Consider the following 18,888-nt stretch of genomic DNA (forward strand, 5'->3'; position numbering starts at 1 on the left):
CATAGGTTAAAAAATGAAACTGCACAAACAATATCTCACAGCTTCCACTTTCTTTTCTCTGTGGTGATTTTACTACAGTCTAGTAGTTTATAAAATATGAAGCAGTTAAGCAAAACGTAATTATGAGTTATGTCCATATTTTCTTGTGGAATTTAGGACTGTAATCATCAAAGGCTCTAATTGATTCTGAGAGGGGATCATTCTGTGTAATTATTCTCCATCTTCCTCATCTGTTTGTTGTTGGCTGCCAGGCGAACCAACAAATACAAGGCATTCAGGTGGAAGTGAGCTTTTTGTGGAGAATATTGTCCCCGACATTGTTTGCAAATACTGTCGTAGACACTTAATGAAGTGCTATTCAAGAAAACAGTGGGATTATTTCAATTCAGGGTGTTGGACTGTTCTCCCTTCTACTATCAAAAATATTTTACAAGAAAACAAATAAAACTAACCTTCTTTACAAAGATTAGTAACAGAGAAGTTAATGATGTATAATTTAAGTCTTAAGGGCAGTTTTGCCTCCTGTTCTCCATTGTCAGAGCTTGAGTGACAGGTCTGTACTGGAAGGGTGAGTGGGATTTGAAAAATGCTGTTTTCACTAGAACCATGGGGTTTTTGTTTGTTTGTTTGTTTTTCTTTTGGTATTGTGTAACTACTACCTTGCCAGCTTCCTAATAGTGTCTTACAGAATTATTTTTCAAACATACAAAATATTTTCATCTGTACTGCTGAAATTTTTGTTAAAGGCACTGGGAGCTGCCTCATTTTTTTTTTTTTCTAGACAAAGCTAATTGAATGCATGAATGCCACTGCACATAGCTGACAAAAGCAGAGCATCTTTGTGAGTAGGCTGTGTAAATTCTTTCCCACAGAAGTCAACGAAGGGGTCGGTTGTCCTGGGCTACGTATTTCGTCACTTAAACCTGGTGGAAATAGATTACTTTGGGCTGCGCTACTGTGACCGAAGTCATCAAACGGTGAGTGAGAGACACAGCAGATTGGATTTGCCATGCGTAAAATTCACCCTGTTGCGCCGGTTGCCTGTACAGCATTAGATTGTCATATTTCCCCTAACTTTCACTGTTTCCTGGGTCAGGTTTCCAGTAATCATTTATTTTGTTTATTTCCAATAAAGTCTTGGAATAGCCATTAGCACCTTAGATAGGAATGGAATCAAATGCTAAATGTTGTTGAAAACTAAATTAAGAAAGTACAAATAAAAAAAATATTATATGAACTTAGGACTTATATTTTTTCCTCTTTAATGCTGTGACCTGAAGCCAGTGCCTGGTGCTCTGTGCTACTCAGCCTCACTTGGCACTGCAGTGCCTGGGAAAGAGCACCCCTGAGTGCATCACAGCCTGCTTCACTTGCTGCAACACTGGCCAAACACCTGTTTCAGGCTGTGCTGGGCAATGCCATTTTCACTCTGGCTGAACCATCTCTGTGTCCCTGAGCCCATGCTCTCTAGAGCCTCCTTGGCAGGGACTCACCCCACATCCCAGGCTTTTTCCACCGAGACGTTTCCTTCCTAAACAGACAAGGAGATGTTTCAGCCAGGCTGAGATGTTTCAGCCAAAGCAGCAGTGTTTTGGAGCATTGCTGTCTGCCCCACCAAAGGCTTGTGCAGGACTGCTGCAGGCAGAGGTGAGGAGCAGGGAATGCTCAGCAAGAGGAACCAGTGCTGTATTCACAGGATGGTCTTCATGCTACCTAAAAATTATGAAGGGAATAGTGCCTGGCCTATGGTTAAGTTAAATCAAGCCATTACAGTTTTGAAGCCAGTGTTTAGTGATGATAGCACTCTACAAGATCCTGTTTCACCAAAAGATAGTAATAACTTATTGAAGTGGCTAAACATTTGCTGAGTTCTTCTGTTAACCAGAAGCCGATCATGTAAAGACTGAATTTAGAACAGTATTAAGCAGATTGCTGATTGATACTGAGAGCTACAGACTGCCTCACTCCCTATGTTTTAACTTCTGTGCTGTAGTCCAGAAATGTATGAATTCAGTTCCTTGATGAGCTTCTAATAATTTTGTTCCATGAAGATGAAAGCCAAATTCAGCTGTGAATTAAAGTAGACTGTTAAAAATGGTGGTTTTGATTTCCTGAGGAATTTGAGGTGTGAATGAAGAGCAGGTAGGTATTTTTTGCTCTCTGAAGTGTTTTCCTGTTAGCTGTGGTTGCAAATAAAATAGAAATGGCTGTTCCTGGGAATATTTCCAGAAACATACACAGGGTATGTTTAGTGGTGTATATGAAAATATGAGTACAAAAATGGATTGCACCTCTGTTATGAAACGGACACACAAAAGCATATTTTAGGGCACATCCTTTTGTTCTGCTTTTTCTCTCGTGTGGTGCTCCAGTGGTGTTAATTTAATGTTAGCTTTAGGCTTTATCCTCTGGCCAGCTCAGTGTCAGGAAGCCACTGTGATTCTTGATTTTCCCATGGATTAGGAAGGTGTTTATCCCACTTCTGTCATTCGCCTGCTCTTACACAAACACAGGCCTTATCATGTGGATATGGGACATCAGCTGTGTGCAAGGCTATAGAGTGCCACTGCCCAGCCTGGAGATGCTGCCACAGGGACTGCCTTTGCACCTGGGCTGTTCTGTAACAAACCATTGTGAAAAGGCCTGTTTGTGTTGTTTGTCTATGTAAGGATAGCAAAAAACTGATGCTCCTTCATCTGAAAAGTTCATAAATGAGCCAAACAGTGCTATTGTGTGTAGTTTTATGTGTTTTATGATGTGTAGCTTTATGCTGCTAGCTTGCTTTTTTTAGTGAACTCCTGTAAGCTCTTAAGAATGGGCAGAAGAATGGAAAGTTTTCACACAACAAAAAACACCTTGTGCTTTAGCTGTAAACATATATTTAGTTGCATGCTGACTGTGGCTAAAACTCTCTGGGCTGTTGTGGGAATTAGTTCAGTAATGGCTGGCAATAAGCCTAGATCTGCATTTTGGATTGGATATTTTTTGGATTGACCACAGTGGATTTCCTAAGGGAAGAGGAAAAAGGTTACCTTGCTAATTAGCTTTAAAACCATGGTCCTGAGTTAGTCTCAGAGGGAGAAAAGTGTTTGGGGGTTGGGCTACCTATTAATACATTGCTTGTGGTGGGGAAAGTTTTATTACTTGTACTGTCAGGTTTTTTGTCACACTATAGGTTTAACTGAATGACGAACAAAGCAGCGTAGACAAAATGATGTATTTTAAAGAACATAAATCGGTCACAAAAGAAACATTTTTCTTATTAAGGGTTTGAAAGGGATTGTTTGGTTATTTCCCCATTACTCCTGCATGCCTCAGCACTTCCAGGTGGTCTTTTAAGTGCTGTGTTGGTGAGCTACCTCTTATGTGGGTGGTATCATAATTATTTTAGTACTACCAGTAGGGCTTTAATGAGTGAACAAGGTTTCACTGTGCTACGTAGTGTATATGAATGTGTAGCATTAAAATGGTCTCTTCCTGAACACCAACAAACTAATTAGCCTGTGAGAACAGCTGCATGCAGCAGGTTGACAGAACTGGGTGGCACTGACAGGGGCACGAAAAGTAGGGTAAAGTACAAATTGGATGACCCTGTCTCTAGGGTAGTAATTTAGTCATATTGCACAAATTTCGTTTTACTGACATTCCAGGTTTTGCTAAATTCTCCACAGTAAAAGGACAGTATTCAAATGGAAAAATCAAGCTCTGGAAGATTACAAGTTGATGTCAGAATAGCATTACCTGTATCTACTTAGTGCTCCTGAACAAGATAGGTCTCCAAAGGAACAACAAAATATCTCTTCTGATAATTGGTTAAAGTACAACATTTAATAATGAATTAAAAATTCCATTATATAAAACTACACCCCAGTGAACAAATGGGTTCAGCTAATGCTGTGTTGTCAGTAGTGTTTCCTAATAGTGCCTCTGTTGACAAACTACATGGTGCTTCTTCTCATGTGGTACTTGAGTACTTTTCTTAGTGCTGCAAGTTCTTTAAAAAAAGACCAATTTTCTTTGAGTACCACAGAATCCCTAACTGTGCTCCATCATCTAACCCTCACCTGACTGAGCCTTTTGCATTACTGCAGAGAGTACTGGCACCCAAATTAATGCGAGTTGACGCTAGATACTGTCCTTGTGGTTCTCAATGTGGATATGGTTCTCAGCTTGGTCTTCCTGGAGAGGACATTTCTGTCTTCTGCCTCATCTCCCAGGACTTTGTGCCCCATCTGCTATTTCTAAGTGAGACACAATCACCAGACTATGTGTAGCAGAGGCTGAGGGTGGCTGAGGAAGCTCTGTCCAGAATCACAGACTCATTAGGTTGGAAGGGACCTCTGGAGATCACCCAGTCCAGCCCTCTGACAAAGAAGAGTCATCTGGAGCACACCCAGGGGGTTTTAGGATGTCTCTGGAAGGCAAGACTCCACATCCTCCCTGGGCAGCTCTTCCAGTGCTCTGCCACCCTCAATGGAAGGAAGTTCTTCCTTGTATTGAGGGGGAAATTTCTGTGTTTTAGTTTATGCCCATTGCTCCTCGTTCTGTCACTTTGCACTATTAAAGAGTCTGGTACCTTCCTGCTGGCAGCTGCCTTGGAGATACTTACTTGCATTAGTGAGATCTCTTCTCCAGACTAAATAGGCCCAGATCCTACCTCTCCTCATAAAAGACATGCTCCAAAATCCTCACCATCTCTGTGACCCTTCACTGGACCCTTTGCTTTAGCTCCTTGGCACTCTTGCACTAGGGAACTCAGAACTGGACAAAGTTTTCCAGGTGTGCCTCACTAGGACTGAGGAGAGGAGGAGGATCGCCTCCTTCGACTTGCTGGCCACACTCTTCCCACTGCAGTCTCTCATTGATGTAGTATTTGGGGAAAATAGTGTTCCAGGCGTGCACTTCTCCAGGGGCTGGGTGGACTGGTGCTAGGAGGGCTGTCGTGCTGCTCTCACAGCTGCTGCTTCCTGCTGTGCTGCAGCTCCCAGGTGCTCTCCACCCGTCCCTTCGCTACTGCCTTTGTGGCTCTGCCAGGGTGTATAGGATAGCCAAGCTGGAATGGAAGAGGCCAGTGTTTTATTGAGGTACACAAAAGGCAGAGATTGCATTATTTATACATGATATGTCAAGAAAAGCTGAGCAGAATTTGATGAGGGAAAGGGTCCTCCTGAAGCCCAAAGATGTTCCCTTTTGTGAAATGCCAAAAGAATCATGCTATATACACAAAATAGTACAGCAGTAAGAATATTTACAACAGTAAATATTCTTATTCTTTGACCTGATAGTGCTAATATGAGCTATTATAATCAAATGTACCACATAAGAGGAGAAATACAAATACAGAAGGGCAAATAATGGTATTTATTCATATTGCACCATGCCCCCACCCTGCAATGTAAATGTGTTTTTCTCCCCTGTTTGGAGGAAGCTCTGTTTGAGCACACAACCCTCAGAGCACAGCAGGTAGGAGGTAACCCATGGCAATGCAGGGAATTAATGTCATACAATGCAGAGCATATTTTGTCTTCAAGATCTTAGAAAAAAAGTCAAATTGTACCTACCTTGTGTGTTGTTGAATGGAAGTTTTTTAAATGGATTTTTACACTCATTCCCAGACACGATGTACTAAATTATCTAGGAGGAAAGAGAAGTGTTTGGGTGTGTTAAATTAGATGTCATAACCAGTGGAAGGAAAATGGAGACTGATAATGTTGAGTAAAAACAAGAAAATTTAGAAGAATATTATTGGATTAAAACAACAGACACAAAGCTGATGGTCAGGGGAGTTACAGGTAGTAAGAATAAATTTTTAGAGTGCAGCAGGATCAGTTCACTGATGATATCACAATAAATATAATCTATATAACTTCAGGTTCTAAAACCAAAGATAATAGCATTAAATACATATTTATATGCAAGAATTGCCTGAAAATTTTTACATTTCTTATATAATAGGGACATCCTGAACTTGGCAGATTGAGGTTCTTTGCACTGGATATTTGCAGGAAAAATCTGATACAGCAATTCCAATTCTTAGTGTTGTCTTAGACTGTAGGAAGTCTCGATAATTTCAGATTATAATTGAAAAATGACACATTTTATCTCCAAAACTGTGTTTCTTCCTGTTGTAAATGTGATCAAAAACTAACACCTTGATTGTGAGAATCTAATTAAGACAGTCCAACATTTAGTTTGAATTTGGTAGATCTTTCTGCAACAGACACTTCATTGATTGTTACTACAGCAAACATTTCTAACTAGTTAATATTTTGTTTCAAGCAGGTTAATGGAATTTGACCCAAGTTTAACCCTATGCAGATACAAAAAATTAAGATTCCAGATTTGTGGTAAAGTTCTTGCAGGCCTTAAAAGGGCTAATTATGAAACACTGCATGGAGCTTGGGTGCATGCTGCTTACATACCTGGCTTGTATGGGAGCCAGGTTTGTAAAAGTACAAAGGACAAAAGAGTCCATTTATTCTTTATGCTGTACTTTAAAACATTTTTTTAATGTAATTTCTACCTTAATTTAAAAGGAAGCTATTTTCCTTAATAACATAGTAGCTTTTTAATCAGTCTTAGTAAATAAAAAAATCTTAAAGTAATACTGTATGCATTTGTAAAGAATAATTAGTAAACCAGTCCCTTTAGCAACTGGATAGTTGCATTGGGATGCAACTATCAACAATATAATCAACAAAATTGTTATATTTTTTTCCCACTTCTTCTGTAACTGTTAAATACTTTTAGATTCGCAGTGCTGGCACCTTGCAGCTGGGTGAGGAGGTGCTGTGTCCTCTGCAGCAGGGGTGAGCTGTTTCCAGGGGCATCGGTGGGAGAGCACTGGGGCTGTCCCAGGGGCTGCCAGGAGATGGGAAGGGCGGAGGCAGCAGTCGGAGCTGCCTTGGCATTCACCACGCCGGGGTTTGTTGTCAGCAGCTGCTATGCAAGCGCGCTGGGTTAATGAGACATTGGTTTTTTGTTGCATTTCTTTTGGCACTTCAGCCTATCAGCTTGTGGTATAACTATAGCTGACACTGTTTATCCATCTGTATAAGCATTTAACAAGTATCTAGCACACATTACTGTGTAGGTGTGCCCAGGTGTGCTCACAGGGCCCTGGTGTTGGGGTTCTTGGATCTCTAAATGTTCTCGTCTTTACTGTCTGACTTTGGCTTGAAAAATGCCTTTGCATTATCCATGAAATTCCATTCATCTTTGGCTTGCAAATAAAATGTTAGAAATCTCCTGGTCCTCCCCCCACCTCTTGCATTCTTCAGGAAAATTTTGGCAGCCTTTGAAATAATAAATAGCTGCGTAGTAATTTTAAGCATGGGTTTGTGCCATGGCCACAGAGCTAAGTACTCACTGGAGGAATGAAAAGGCAGATGAGATTCTTGTCTCTTCTTCCCCACACTGAAGTGTTTAATCTCACCTGTGCTGATCTCAAGACCTGTGGCACTCACAGAAAAACATATTTTCTCATGGCAGCTGATACTTATTTTTACTAGCACAAGCAGCAGCACTCTCTCTTCCAGGGATGAGAGTGCAGTTCCTCCTATCAGCTCAGTATGAGGCAAGGAGAAGAAAAGGTTAAGTGATATGAATAACCAATTGTTCTGTGCTAATTTTCAAAGTTAAGTAACTAATTTCCGTAATTATCTGTCTCACAGTACTGGCTGGATCCTGCAAAGACCCTCGCTGAACATAAAGAATTGATAAACAGTATGTATTTAATTTGAACTTAAAGGACAAAGATGAAGTAACAATGTTCCATCTACACAGTTGGCACAATATTCTACAGATTTATCGTTCTTAACAAGTTTGTTATTGCAGTTCTTTGCTGTATCAAAATTTCACACATGGGTTGCACATGGTATCACTTAAAAGTGTCATTATTGTCCAAAGACTGCTCTGTTCTTAAATTTTGTTTTAGGCTAATAAGTGGTGTTATTGTTAATTAGTATAATTTTATAGTGGCTGTGATGCCTCTATCATGCTTTGCATACCATTACCATTTCCTGTGTGAATGTAACATTTTTTCTGAAAATTTAAAATTTCATAAAATGTTAAGATAGGCTTCTTAATACCTGTTTTGTAGTCAACTAGTAACAACTAATACCAATTAGCCATTTGTGACAACTCACTGTAACACTAATTTTTTTTTTGTGCAGCTGGACCACCATACACTCTGTATTTTGGCATTAAATTTTATGCAGAAGATCCATGTAAACTAAAGGAAGAAATAACAAGGTACAGTATTTAATAAAAGTATAGTTTGTTGATCTCAGGCTAGCAATACATTTCAACCAGGTGCATATTGTTGTGCCTGGGTTGTTTTTTTTCTTGAACATCTGAATGTTTTTGCTTGAACGTTGGTGTGTATAAAGAAAAATGTGAATAACTTCACAGTGGTTGATAGTGAGGACTGTTAGGAAGCCCAGGAAGAAAATATGTTCTCTGGTGCATCAAGAATCAAAGATGTACATTTTTAAGAGTGAGTTATGGGGGTTTTTTTCCATATTTTCAGTAATACAGTGTTACAGCTGCATTTATACTATGCTATAACCAAGTTTAGAGTTTACTTGGATATCAGATATAAATACAGGGAATTTTCTTCTTCATTGGCCATAGCTTAAATTCCAGAACTGTTTTTCAAGGGGATTTCTTTTGGACTTACTAAAAATATGTGAAGGAAATTGAAGAGTTTCATGCCTCTGATTCTTTTACCTAAGCTTGTCCTCTGCACGGTATGAGGATGCACACAATAACACATGCACATGCTTGCACACAGACACACACACAAGGTTATCTGAACTCTCTCACAGTTTTGGGGTTATCTGTCTGTTTTATTTATTAAATGTCTCGGACAATTAACTTTAGGTTCAAAAGGAAATTTGAGAATTTGGGTAGGTAGGCGGACAAAATTAGTGTGCTGGCTTGCGTTAACAAATGCCAAAATACTTCTTTTGATGTCCTAAGAATGTGGCACATGAGGATTCATTAGAATGCATGCAAGGTTTTTAATTTTCCTAAATCAAAGGTTGCAGCACAGGCAGAATATTTTTCTTGCTCCAGAGTTTTCTTGCTCTTTTGTTTCCAACTGGCACAACAGGAATGGAAGTCTCCAATGCAACAAGACTCAGGCTGGTCTGGTAAAAATAAAAAATGCTGTGACTTGGCAGGTAAAAGAATATAAGCTGGCAGCAATGGGATGCCCCTGTACTATGGAAATTTGGTGCCATTCTCTTGTACTTTCCCAGAAGAGCTTTAAATCCTCCTCACAGGGAAAGAGAGGCATCCCTGGGAAAGGGAACTTTGGCCACAGAACCTGTTGTGATTGCCTTCCAGGAGGCAGGGTGGAGCCAGGGAGCTAAATTTTCACAAGTTCTTCCTTTGCCCTGTGATAAGGCCTGCCAGTGATCTACACTGCTGATTAGTGTGCAAATCCAGTCAAGAAAGGTTCCAGTGTCACTAGGAAGGCTTTGGTCATGACTTGATAGTGTTTGGTCATGCAGAACTGGCACCTTGGGTGTTACAGAAGGCCAACCTAGGAAAGTGATATAATGGTATTGTCAGTCTTCTATGAAACACATTGAATAGCCAACTGCCTTCAACATCTGTGAGCACTTATTCCCATAGGCTCTTAAAACTTGGAAGAAAGGCTTTTTTTTTTTTGTTCAGGAAAATAACAGTAGTGATCCCAATACCAATAATAATAATAGTAATAATACTACCATCTCCTTAGAATAATTTGAGTTATAATAATAATAATAATACCACCATCTCCTTAGAATAATTTGGGTTGGAAGGGACTCTTAAAGGTCCTTCTACTTAGGAGGTAATAAAGATCCTCTTTTCCTTTATAATAATAATAATAATATTCTGCCTAATGCTGTAATTCCAGTGATGTGTTAACTGCTTTGTGCTAATCAATGTGTTTCTTTGGAGCATGTATTTATTACTTTAATGGACATGAGAGCTAGTTCTGTTGTTATTAGATTCTGATGATCTGTGCCATTACATGATTACTCTTTGCAAATAATGAAAACCTGTCAAATTTGTAATTGCTTTGCAGCAGAATCTATCTGGTTGTCGGCAAAAGCTAACACTGCAGTGTTTGCTAGAGAAAACTTGCATTTTGGCACTCTAATATATGCATGACAAACACAGGCGCACAAGATGAGACTGCTTTAGCTATAGGTATGGACAAAAGGCAAGGAGCTCAGCTTCTGTGGGAATTGAGATTGTTGACCTTACAGTAGTCACTTCAGCAATTAGCAGTGCAGGATGCAGGTGTGTTTTGAGGGTTCCTATGCTACTTTATTTTGAGACTACAGAAATACAGGTTCCTGCTGCAAGGATACTACATTTCTAGCATCCTCTCCTTCCAAACTCTGCTCTGTAGAGGTGGAGAAATGCTAACAGAAGTATGGGTGTGCAACAAAAATGCATTTCATATCGGAAAGATGCTGTTGTGTATTTCACAGAGGATGTAAAATCATCTTGGTCATTATCATAATTCATACAGGGAAGATTTGTCTAGGTAGGATTGCAAGCATAAACTAGAAACAGGACTGAGGTATTGCTTAGAATGAGGAAACACTGAGTGTCTGTGCTTTGTGTTGCCCAGAGACATTCCCAGGAAATTCCTATGCTAATGCCGTTCCTCTAAAGTAGAGAACATTAACCATTTTTTAGAGGATGGACGTTCCTACCATAACATCTGTCACAGCACAAACTCTGTGGGAAATCATTAATCAGAAAGACGGGTATCTTTATTCAGAGGCTCATCTGATAAAGTCTAGAAAATTTGGTTTTCCTTAGGTTTTCCGAGTCAGCTATCATGTAACCTGCAGTTTGTAAAGTTCTCTGAAATCAGTGTAGGTGCACTTTGAACTTACAGAGCATTCCAAGGTGCTTTCATAAGTTACTTGTACTAACACAGAATAAATTATTTGCAGAGTAGCTGAATGGCTCTATGTAGATAAAACTGAACTAGTGAATAATAGAAAAGCTATGTGCTTGTATGGAAGATTTTTTTTTTCTGTAAAAAATTACCTTCATTGTATTTTTACATTTTGTAGGAAATCAGTGCAAGAAATTAACTTAGGCTGATGTGAAACACTGCATAAATTTGTTGTAATAAAACCAGATAAAATCCAAATAGCATTTAAAAGATTTCGTAGAAATCATAATGGAATGTTGCAAAACTGCAGATCCTTTATATAATGGCTTGTTATCTTGTCTGTTCCATCTGCTTTGGGCTTATTGATTCATTCTAAGTGGTCTCAGCTTTTTGAAGTGTAGAAGCAGGTTATGACTTTGAAAATTACATTTTCACCCCTGCTATCACTATTCCAAGCAGGAGAGTATCCTGTGCTATGACAGATTCACTTAGTTGCTGGTGACACACCCATCCATCTTTGTCATGGGCTCCATCAAACTTCCCTGCTGCATTGTAGTCAATAGTCTGGTATGTGAAGAGGAAATATTTAAATAAGCAAGCATCCACTACCCAGTCATCCTTTACACTGATCCCATAACGAGGTTAAACTTTTGCCCTTTGATAGGTTTCTTGTTCAATTTTTCTGATTCCTATCCCTCTTCCCTACTGCTCCCTCTTCCCTGCTCTGTGAAAGTTCAATAGTGGGAAATGACATTTTAGGGAGATAAGTAATTGCATCTGCACAATATAAGCAGATTGGAAAATAGGGAGTGCTCCCTTTCCTGGGTCCTTCCCGTGGATGAGTCTTTGTTACTTCAGGATCAATAGGGGAAGTCATTTAGAGGGGAATACAGGCATTTACTGTCACATAGTTATGGTACGTGGTATGTGCACAATTAAAGGGATAATATTGAAATATTAAATGGACTTAAAATAACAACTTTGTTTTGTCTCTGTGTTTTAGGTATCAGTTCTTCTTGCAGGTAAAGCAAGATGTTCTACAGGGCCGTTTGCCTTGTCCAATCAACACTGCAGCACAGCTGGGAGCATACATAATTCAGTGTAAGTTCTCCTGGCCCTCTGAGAGCTAATTTCTTTCAATCCTGCATTGTGATTATTTTAAGTGATGACTGAAGACAGCATTAACACTTTATGCATTCGCTTCCAAACAGAAGTAGCATGACTGATTTCAGTTCAAGAGCTGTAAATAAATGACCATTCTGAATAGATAATACAGGAGTAATATGGAAATTAGTGTAAAGAAGAAAATCAGTCTGAATACTCTGCTAAACATTTTTTACTTTGCTGGGGAATATTTTATCAAGTACTCAAGTCTTTATGATTTTGGATTACATGTAGAGTATGAAAAAACTTTCATCAGGAGTTTTACAGACTTCAAAGGCTATTGGTAGCCTCAAACCTGGAAAATAAAGCATTATATCCGTATGAATGCAAGTTTACTTAATGTGAGGATATGATCTGACCTGATGTGAAGAGTTTTCATTTTATTTAGTATTTATCTACATTCATCCATCAGTACAGATCTTTTCAGGAGTGGAGGTTATGTGCTGCATGCTTAATAGAACTAGCAATCAATTAGAAAGGAGCTGTCTACTGCAGCTGTTATTCTTTTTCCATTACATCTCAAGATCTATATTCAAACAGAATTGCAATCAAAAATTGTGTGAAGTACCATGCTGGGACCTCTATCTACAATTTCTTCTGTGTTAAATTTAGATTTGTCTAAAGTGATATGTATCAAGGAAAGATTATTTGTATTTTTGGTGTTAAAAGTGTGACTCAAAAACACTTAATATAACATAAAAAATAGTCCTCTTTTTATATCCATTTTGAATGACAGGGCAGAATAACTTGTGTATGAAATAGGAATGGGCCTAATACAGGATTTTGTGGTGGATTATATGTGTATCTGAAAAGTCTGAATTTCAGGCAGTATTAATTTTTGTACAATTATTTTTTACTTTATTTTGCCATCTAAGAAATATGACATGTCATTCTCTAAACAATTGTTTGCAATGCACATTTCAGTTTACTGGCAGACAAGCCTACTCTGAAAAATACTTCGAGTGTGAAGCAGGAAAATATGCAATGATGCATCTTCATTTTTATTATGAGAAATGAGTAAAAGGAGTAAATTCATGGCCTTCAGTTATTTTGTAAGGTGGTGAGAGCTGTTGTTTCGGTATAGTGTCCTGTTCCTGTACTTCTAATCTCAAATATTTTTAGTGGAAAACAATGCGAAAGTCTATGGGAGAGAGAAGAGTTAAAGCATGGCCAAGGTTACATACAGTGAGTTAAAGTTAGTCCAGGCTCCAGGAGGTATGCATTCCTACAGGCTCTATAAAAAACTTTATCCTTGTGTTTAGGGTTTGCAGTTGTTCCAAATATGTAGAGACACCTGAGAAATGTCTGTCTCAGACGCTGAATACGTAATTTTAATGGAGGTTTTCCAGTGAGACTTCTCAACATCCATACTGAGTAGCTCACCATATTTTTCTGGCAACTTCATTTCAACATTTAGAACAGAAACATTAGTAGTTAGATGAGTCTTTTCCTTCTTGGCTCTTGAAGCCTCCTTTTGGCTATGGTTTTGGCTCAGTGGGCATTGGATAGAAAGCTCCTGTGAAATCTTTCTCAGAGAAACTTGGTGTACAAATATTACCCAGGGTTATAAAAAATTGAAATGCTAACTTCTGCAGAGTTTCTTAGATGCAATTATAGTTAAGATCAGTAGATGTGAATTCTGGCCAAGATGATATTTGTTTTAAAATTATGTTACGACATATGAACAGACATGACTAATGTGAACAAATTCAGGGTTGCGTCAAATGAAATTACATTGACTATTCTTTTTTTAAGAAAAGTCTTTTGAAAGCTGTTTTTATTTTAAAGTGAATTTGATATCCAGGAAATACACTGATATTTTATTGAAAAAGGAAATCTTGTGATTCTTCCTAAGAAACACCATTAGAAGACCTTCCTTCCAGGACTCACAGGATATTTACCTCCATTTATATTCCCAGTTTATGTTAAAGTCCCAGCAATAATATGGAACTTTCCTGCCAGTAATATTGCAGTATACCATGAGAGCATAATATTACAAAACTAGACTTTTCTTTTACACTTGTTTTGCGTATGCTGCCAAATAATCAATGTCATTGAATTCAAACTTTGCTGTTTGGTTAAAATTTTGTCTGGCCTGTAGAAGCAGTAGGTTTCCTTTTGTCAAGGCTTCTAGCCCTCTCTAGCTCTAACCTTCTATATAGATTTTAAAATGTGAAGACAATTTTTTCTTGCTTTTATGTGTGCTGAAGTGAATAGTTCTGTATTCTCTTCCTTCATTCCTTTTTCTCTTATCTGACTGCCGATAAAATTTGCCGTCAGTTGGAGAGGGGTAGCTGGCCACCAGTGGTTGGACTGTATAACACGTTTTTTGGTTGAGAAGAAGCACAGGTGACCTTTGTTTTCTCCTTGTGTTCTGCAGCTGAGCTGGGGGACTATGACCCATACAAGCACACTGCAGGTTATGTCTCCGAGTACCGCTTCGTTCCTGACCAGAAGGAAGAGCTGGAGGATGCCATAGAGAGGATACACAAGACTCTGATGTAAGAACTCAGTTCTTTTGGGAACCCGGCAGGTAATACCAGACTCAGGGATGCTAGGCAGGTGGGGAGGAACAGCCTGTGGGGCAAAGTGGAGGTTTCTAGACTTGAGGAAAGGACACAGGGAGTCCAGTTATACGTCTCAGAAGCAGAAGAGATTTTACATATTGAAGTTGTTCTTTTAGGAAGTCAGTAGGACAATAGCTGGAAATGTGAGGTGTGTCAGACTTAGGTATGGGTGTTTCAGAGCCAGCGGTTTTAATAAAACATATGCCAGAAATTCACACGTAGAGCCAAAATAAACATTTACTTGCTTATCACCAAGTTCATGTTCCTGGTAAGTGTAAGGAAGCTTGTTCTAACAAATCCAAGTTAGGTGCAATTGTGATATAACCATTTATGAAGATGAGAGCAGTAAGAACCCTTTCATGAGGGTGTTCATCATAGCCTTTGTCAAAGTAATGCGAAGAGAATCAGTTACCCATCTTGTAGTAGATCTAAATTTCTTGATTCTTTTCCGATAATGAAGACACAGTCTGGATAAAGGTTAAGTAATTTTTGCCTGTAGCACTGCGTGTTAATGTTACATCTGTCTTGTTTAATGAGAACAGGTATTAACTCAGGGTCACAGCTGTTCTCTGAAAAGTTTTCCAGTAATTGGAGTCTGTGCCATTTGCCACGTTGACCTGAGCTTTCTCTTCCAGGGAAGAGAGTCTGTTGTTACTAATTATTTCTGTGTGGTTGCATGACAGCCTTATACTAATTTATACTTTTCAGAGAACTTGCTATGTATTTCTATAAAGTAAAAAAGTATTGTTTTTTTCCATTCCAGAGAGAGGAAACTGAGTCACAGCTTGTTAGTTTGGTTCAACATCACAGAAGTGGTTTGTGAGAAATGAGACTTGAGATAAATTGCTGTGAACTAAGCAGCCTTCATTTCTCTCTCTCAAGTTTCTGTAGTCACCAGATTCAGAAGCCAGTGGTTGTGAAGGGCAGAGATCACTGTCAAACACTAACTGATCTGGAGCCCTGGTACTGTTCTGCCGCTTGGCTGCAGTTGGGTGTCAGGGATTTAGCAGCATCAGAACAGAGAGGAAAGCCAAGGTGTGCTCATTGCTACTTCAGCCCAACTGTTACCATCAGCACTGCCAGCTTTGACTTCTGCACAGGTGACCACAGTCCCTTCAGCTAAGGAGTGTGAAGCTATAATAGGTGTGGGCATCTGAAATAGTCTTATTGACCCGAGACATTTTAGGGACAGATGTGTGATATGGTTTGGAAGAACTGTTTTATTCTTTCTGGATCTCAGCATGGAAACACAGGGGCTTTTTGTGTTTGTTTGGTTGGTTTTTTGTTTTTGTTTTGTTTTTCAAAACAGCTATGGCTCTGCATATACTTTCCTTCTCCTGGTTATGTCAAGAAAAACTGGTTTTGGTTGCATGTTTCCTCTCAGGTTTTGGGTTTTTTACACAGCACAATAGCCATTTGGAGATTCAGTAAGGATGCGTTTTATTGAGAAAGATTAGGGAAGAAAGTGGAGGGGGTTTCTGACTCTGCAGCCTGCGTACTGTGACTGTAGTGTCATCTATAAACCAACATGACAACTCTAAGGTCGGAGAGCAGTGTGAGGCGACCTGATGTTGTCAGGCAGATCTGGAGGATCAAGCAGTGGCTTTGGGTCTCACTTGTGAGGGAGGAAACACTTGGTGCTGGAGGAGAGACAGAATCCCTCAGTGCAGACAGGAGAGCTGGTGTTGTGCTGCTGACAGTGCCCATTTCAGGCTGTGGGAGATTTGTCTCTGACTGGTGTTGCAGTGTGAGCCTATTTCCTGTTTTAGACTTCCCAGTCCCTTCCCCAGGTGGGCCAATACCTCTCTTCTTCTTCCCCCCTGGCCCCCTGCTGGGCTGTCAATCAGGATTAACATTCCAGTAAGGCTGTGGTGTGGTTCGTCACTTTCAAAGGATGCCCCTCAGGCCTGGGGGTCATTGGCCTGTCTGGGTGTCCCTGGTCCCTTGAGACCCTCCCCCTCCCACCTGGTTGGTGGCATACCTGTCCCTTCCCTCCCCCTCCCCCGGAGCTTAAAAGGTGAATCAGACCATGTGCTCGTGATTCTGTTGGAGCTGTTACCAAGATTCAGACCTCTGTGACCATGGAATAAAGCTCTGGATATTAACCCTCCGACAGAATCTGTCTCCTTCCTCCTCACCATAGCCTGAAGCCTTCCCTCTGAGGTAAAACTGAGTTTCTACAAGCCTGGACTTGTTCACTGCCCGGCTGCAACCTCCAGCAAGCTAAAGGTGTCTCTGGGGTGATACACCGCAGCTGCCGCCTTTGGCCCAGCAGCAAGGGTCAGACGGGCCCAGGCACAATCTAACTGGAAATATTGGGATTCATATTCCAATAGACTGACTTGCTGGGCAAGTCAGCTGCTGCTATGTATTGAATCGACACTTCACGCTGTCAGTGGGGCACAAGCAAAGCAAAAATGCCCCTGATATTTAGCTTTAAGAGCTGCTTTCACTCTTGCTTAGGGCCTCAAATGGCACTCAGGTGCCCTTTGTCTATCCAAACGAGTGCGTGTGTGTCAGCTGCATGGCTGTCACTTTGCCAGCTCTGTCATTCCCACTGACAAAGACTGCTTTAGTTTTGGGATGTGTGGTGCTGAGGAGAGTTTGTGTTTTCACACATGATAAAAATGAAACACTCTTTGTAGTAATGGGAGTTATTTCAGTCCCTGACAGTTCTTCCTCCCTTTGTGTTCTGGCTTCTCCATCTGCTTTTGGGAGGACTTCTACCTTTGGTTTCCATCTGCTTCCTTCAGAAGCTCTGGCTCACATCTTTGCTTCCTTCAATATTTTTGCAAATTCGGTTTCTAAAACATGATATATTACTCTGAAAGTATTTATAAAAACACACTCAAAAATTTTATTTGACATTTGAGCTTTTTGGTCCTTTCAGAGGCAGGTAAGAATAGAGGAATAAGTGCATCAGCATTTTTCTAAGCCTGGTCAGTAAGGAAAGACTAGCAGCAGGGTTTAAATTGGAATTGTATTCTAGCACTAATTCAGTAATGGAATAATCCATTTTGCTCAGGACTGGTATTTAGCCTATTTGCAAATTCAGTGAGACAATGCAGCCCCTGTGACCATTTTGCTTACATTCCTGACATATACTTGCAAGACTTCAAATTTAAAAATCAGGCTGCAGAGTAAATTTTTACAGCAAAAGTGTGTAAAAGATGTGACAGATGTGACATTACTGATGTGCTGAATATCCAGTGTTCTGCGTGTTCTGAATACAGATAATGAATGACACATCTACTGGGATTTGAAGAAAGGGATTTCTCTTACAAGCTTCAGGTCTGCTGCTTTTCCAGGAGTCCTTGGAGAGAAGAGCACCTGGAAAAGGGACAGTGCTGCTACATGGATAAGATGAGCTGAAGCAGTCCATCTCCCAGATACAAAGAAGTCATTTTTAATGCCTTTGAATACCTTTAAATATATATTGCATTAATGCTAGCGCTGCTGCTTCGTGTCTTTGACCTTGGAAGTACTTTTTTCTTTGTCAGCCATAACACAAAGTTGGGAAAAACTGGATGGCAGCTTCTAGGCTAAAGAGAATGGAGACATAAGAAGCAGGAATGTGCCTATTGCAGGATTTTCCAGATCTTTGGTCAAAATGTTGAATGTAGAATGCTCTACTTCACACCTTGAATTTGAAAGGTAGCGCATCCAGTGAAGTATTTCCCAAGAAAACCAACAGGATTAAGCAGGATATGCATCTTTTTGAGCTGATATTTTTGCAAGATGTACTGTACTTTCCCAAAACAGTCCAGTTGTTTTCAGATAAGTATTAAAAAGAAGTGAAAACAAAAACATGACTTCAGCTCTTCCAGGCTTACAAAAGACAATCTTGTTCTTGTATCAGTGACAGATACTAAGCAAAGAGCAAATTAAATTCTGAGGATAATGCTTTGAATTTTTTTAGTTGTTTTGGTCTTTTTGAAAATAAGTTATTTTTCAGTAATGTCAAATATGTTCCTACTAGCCAGGATATGTCCCTTACCAGTTTTCCCAGTTGTTTCCTGCCAGTGGTACTTTTAAACTGATGGATTGATATCTGTAGCTAGGAAGGCAGGCAGGATCTTTGAAATAGCTAATCTCATGAGACAGACTCCAAATCTTGTTTTCAACACAGCAGACCTGCGTGCTACCAGCTGGTGTGACTTACTGTAGGCAAGATTTTATGGAGAATGTAATAATTTCTCTGAAGTTATCCACCTTGCTTTCATAAGCTTCAACACTTCCATGGGGAAT

The 18,888-nt window shown here is 39.7% G+C and overlaps 1 protein-coding gene across 2 annotated transcripts in view; it reads left to right on the forward strand.

Annotated features, from left to right (window-relative positions):
• EPB41L4A (erythrocyte membrane protein band 4.1 like 4A) overlaps positions 1-18,888 on the forward strand; it is a 119,343-nt gene that overhangs the window by 45,457 nt on the left and 54,998 nt on the right. For both annotated transcript variants that reach the window (XM_058044287.1, XM_058044288.1), the window contains exons 2-6: positions 873-977; positions 7,674-7,725; positions 8,175-8,253; positions 11,913-12,010; positions 14,454-14,574. In XM_058044287.1, coding sequence (XP_057900270.1) covers positions 873-977; positions 7,674-7,725; positions 8,175-8,253; positions 11,913-12,010; positions 14,454-14,574 — 455 coding nt within the window. The remainder of the gene's footprint in view (positions 1-872; positions 978-7,673; positions 7,726-8,174; positions 8,254-11,912; positions 12,011-14,453; positions 14,575-18,888) is intronic.

This window comes from Melospiza georgiana, chromosome Z, assembly GCF_028018845.1.
Source record: "Melospiza georgiana isolate bMelGeo1 chromosome Z, bMelGeo1.pri, whole genome shotgun sequence".
NCBI lineage: Eukaryota > Metazoa > Chordata > Aves > Passeriformes > Passerellidae > Melospiza > Melospiza georgiana.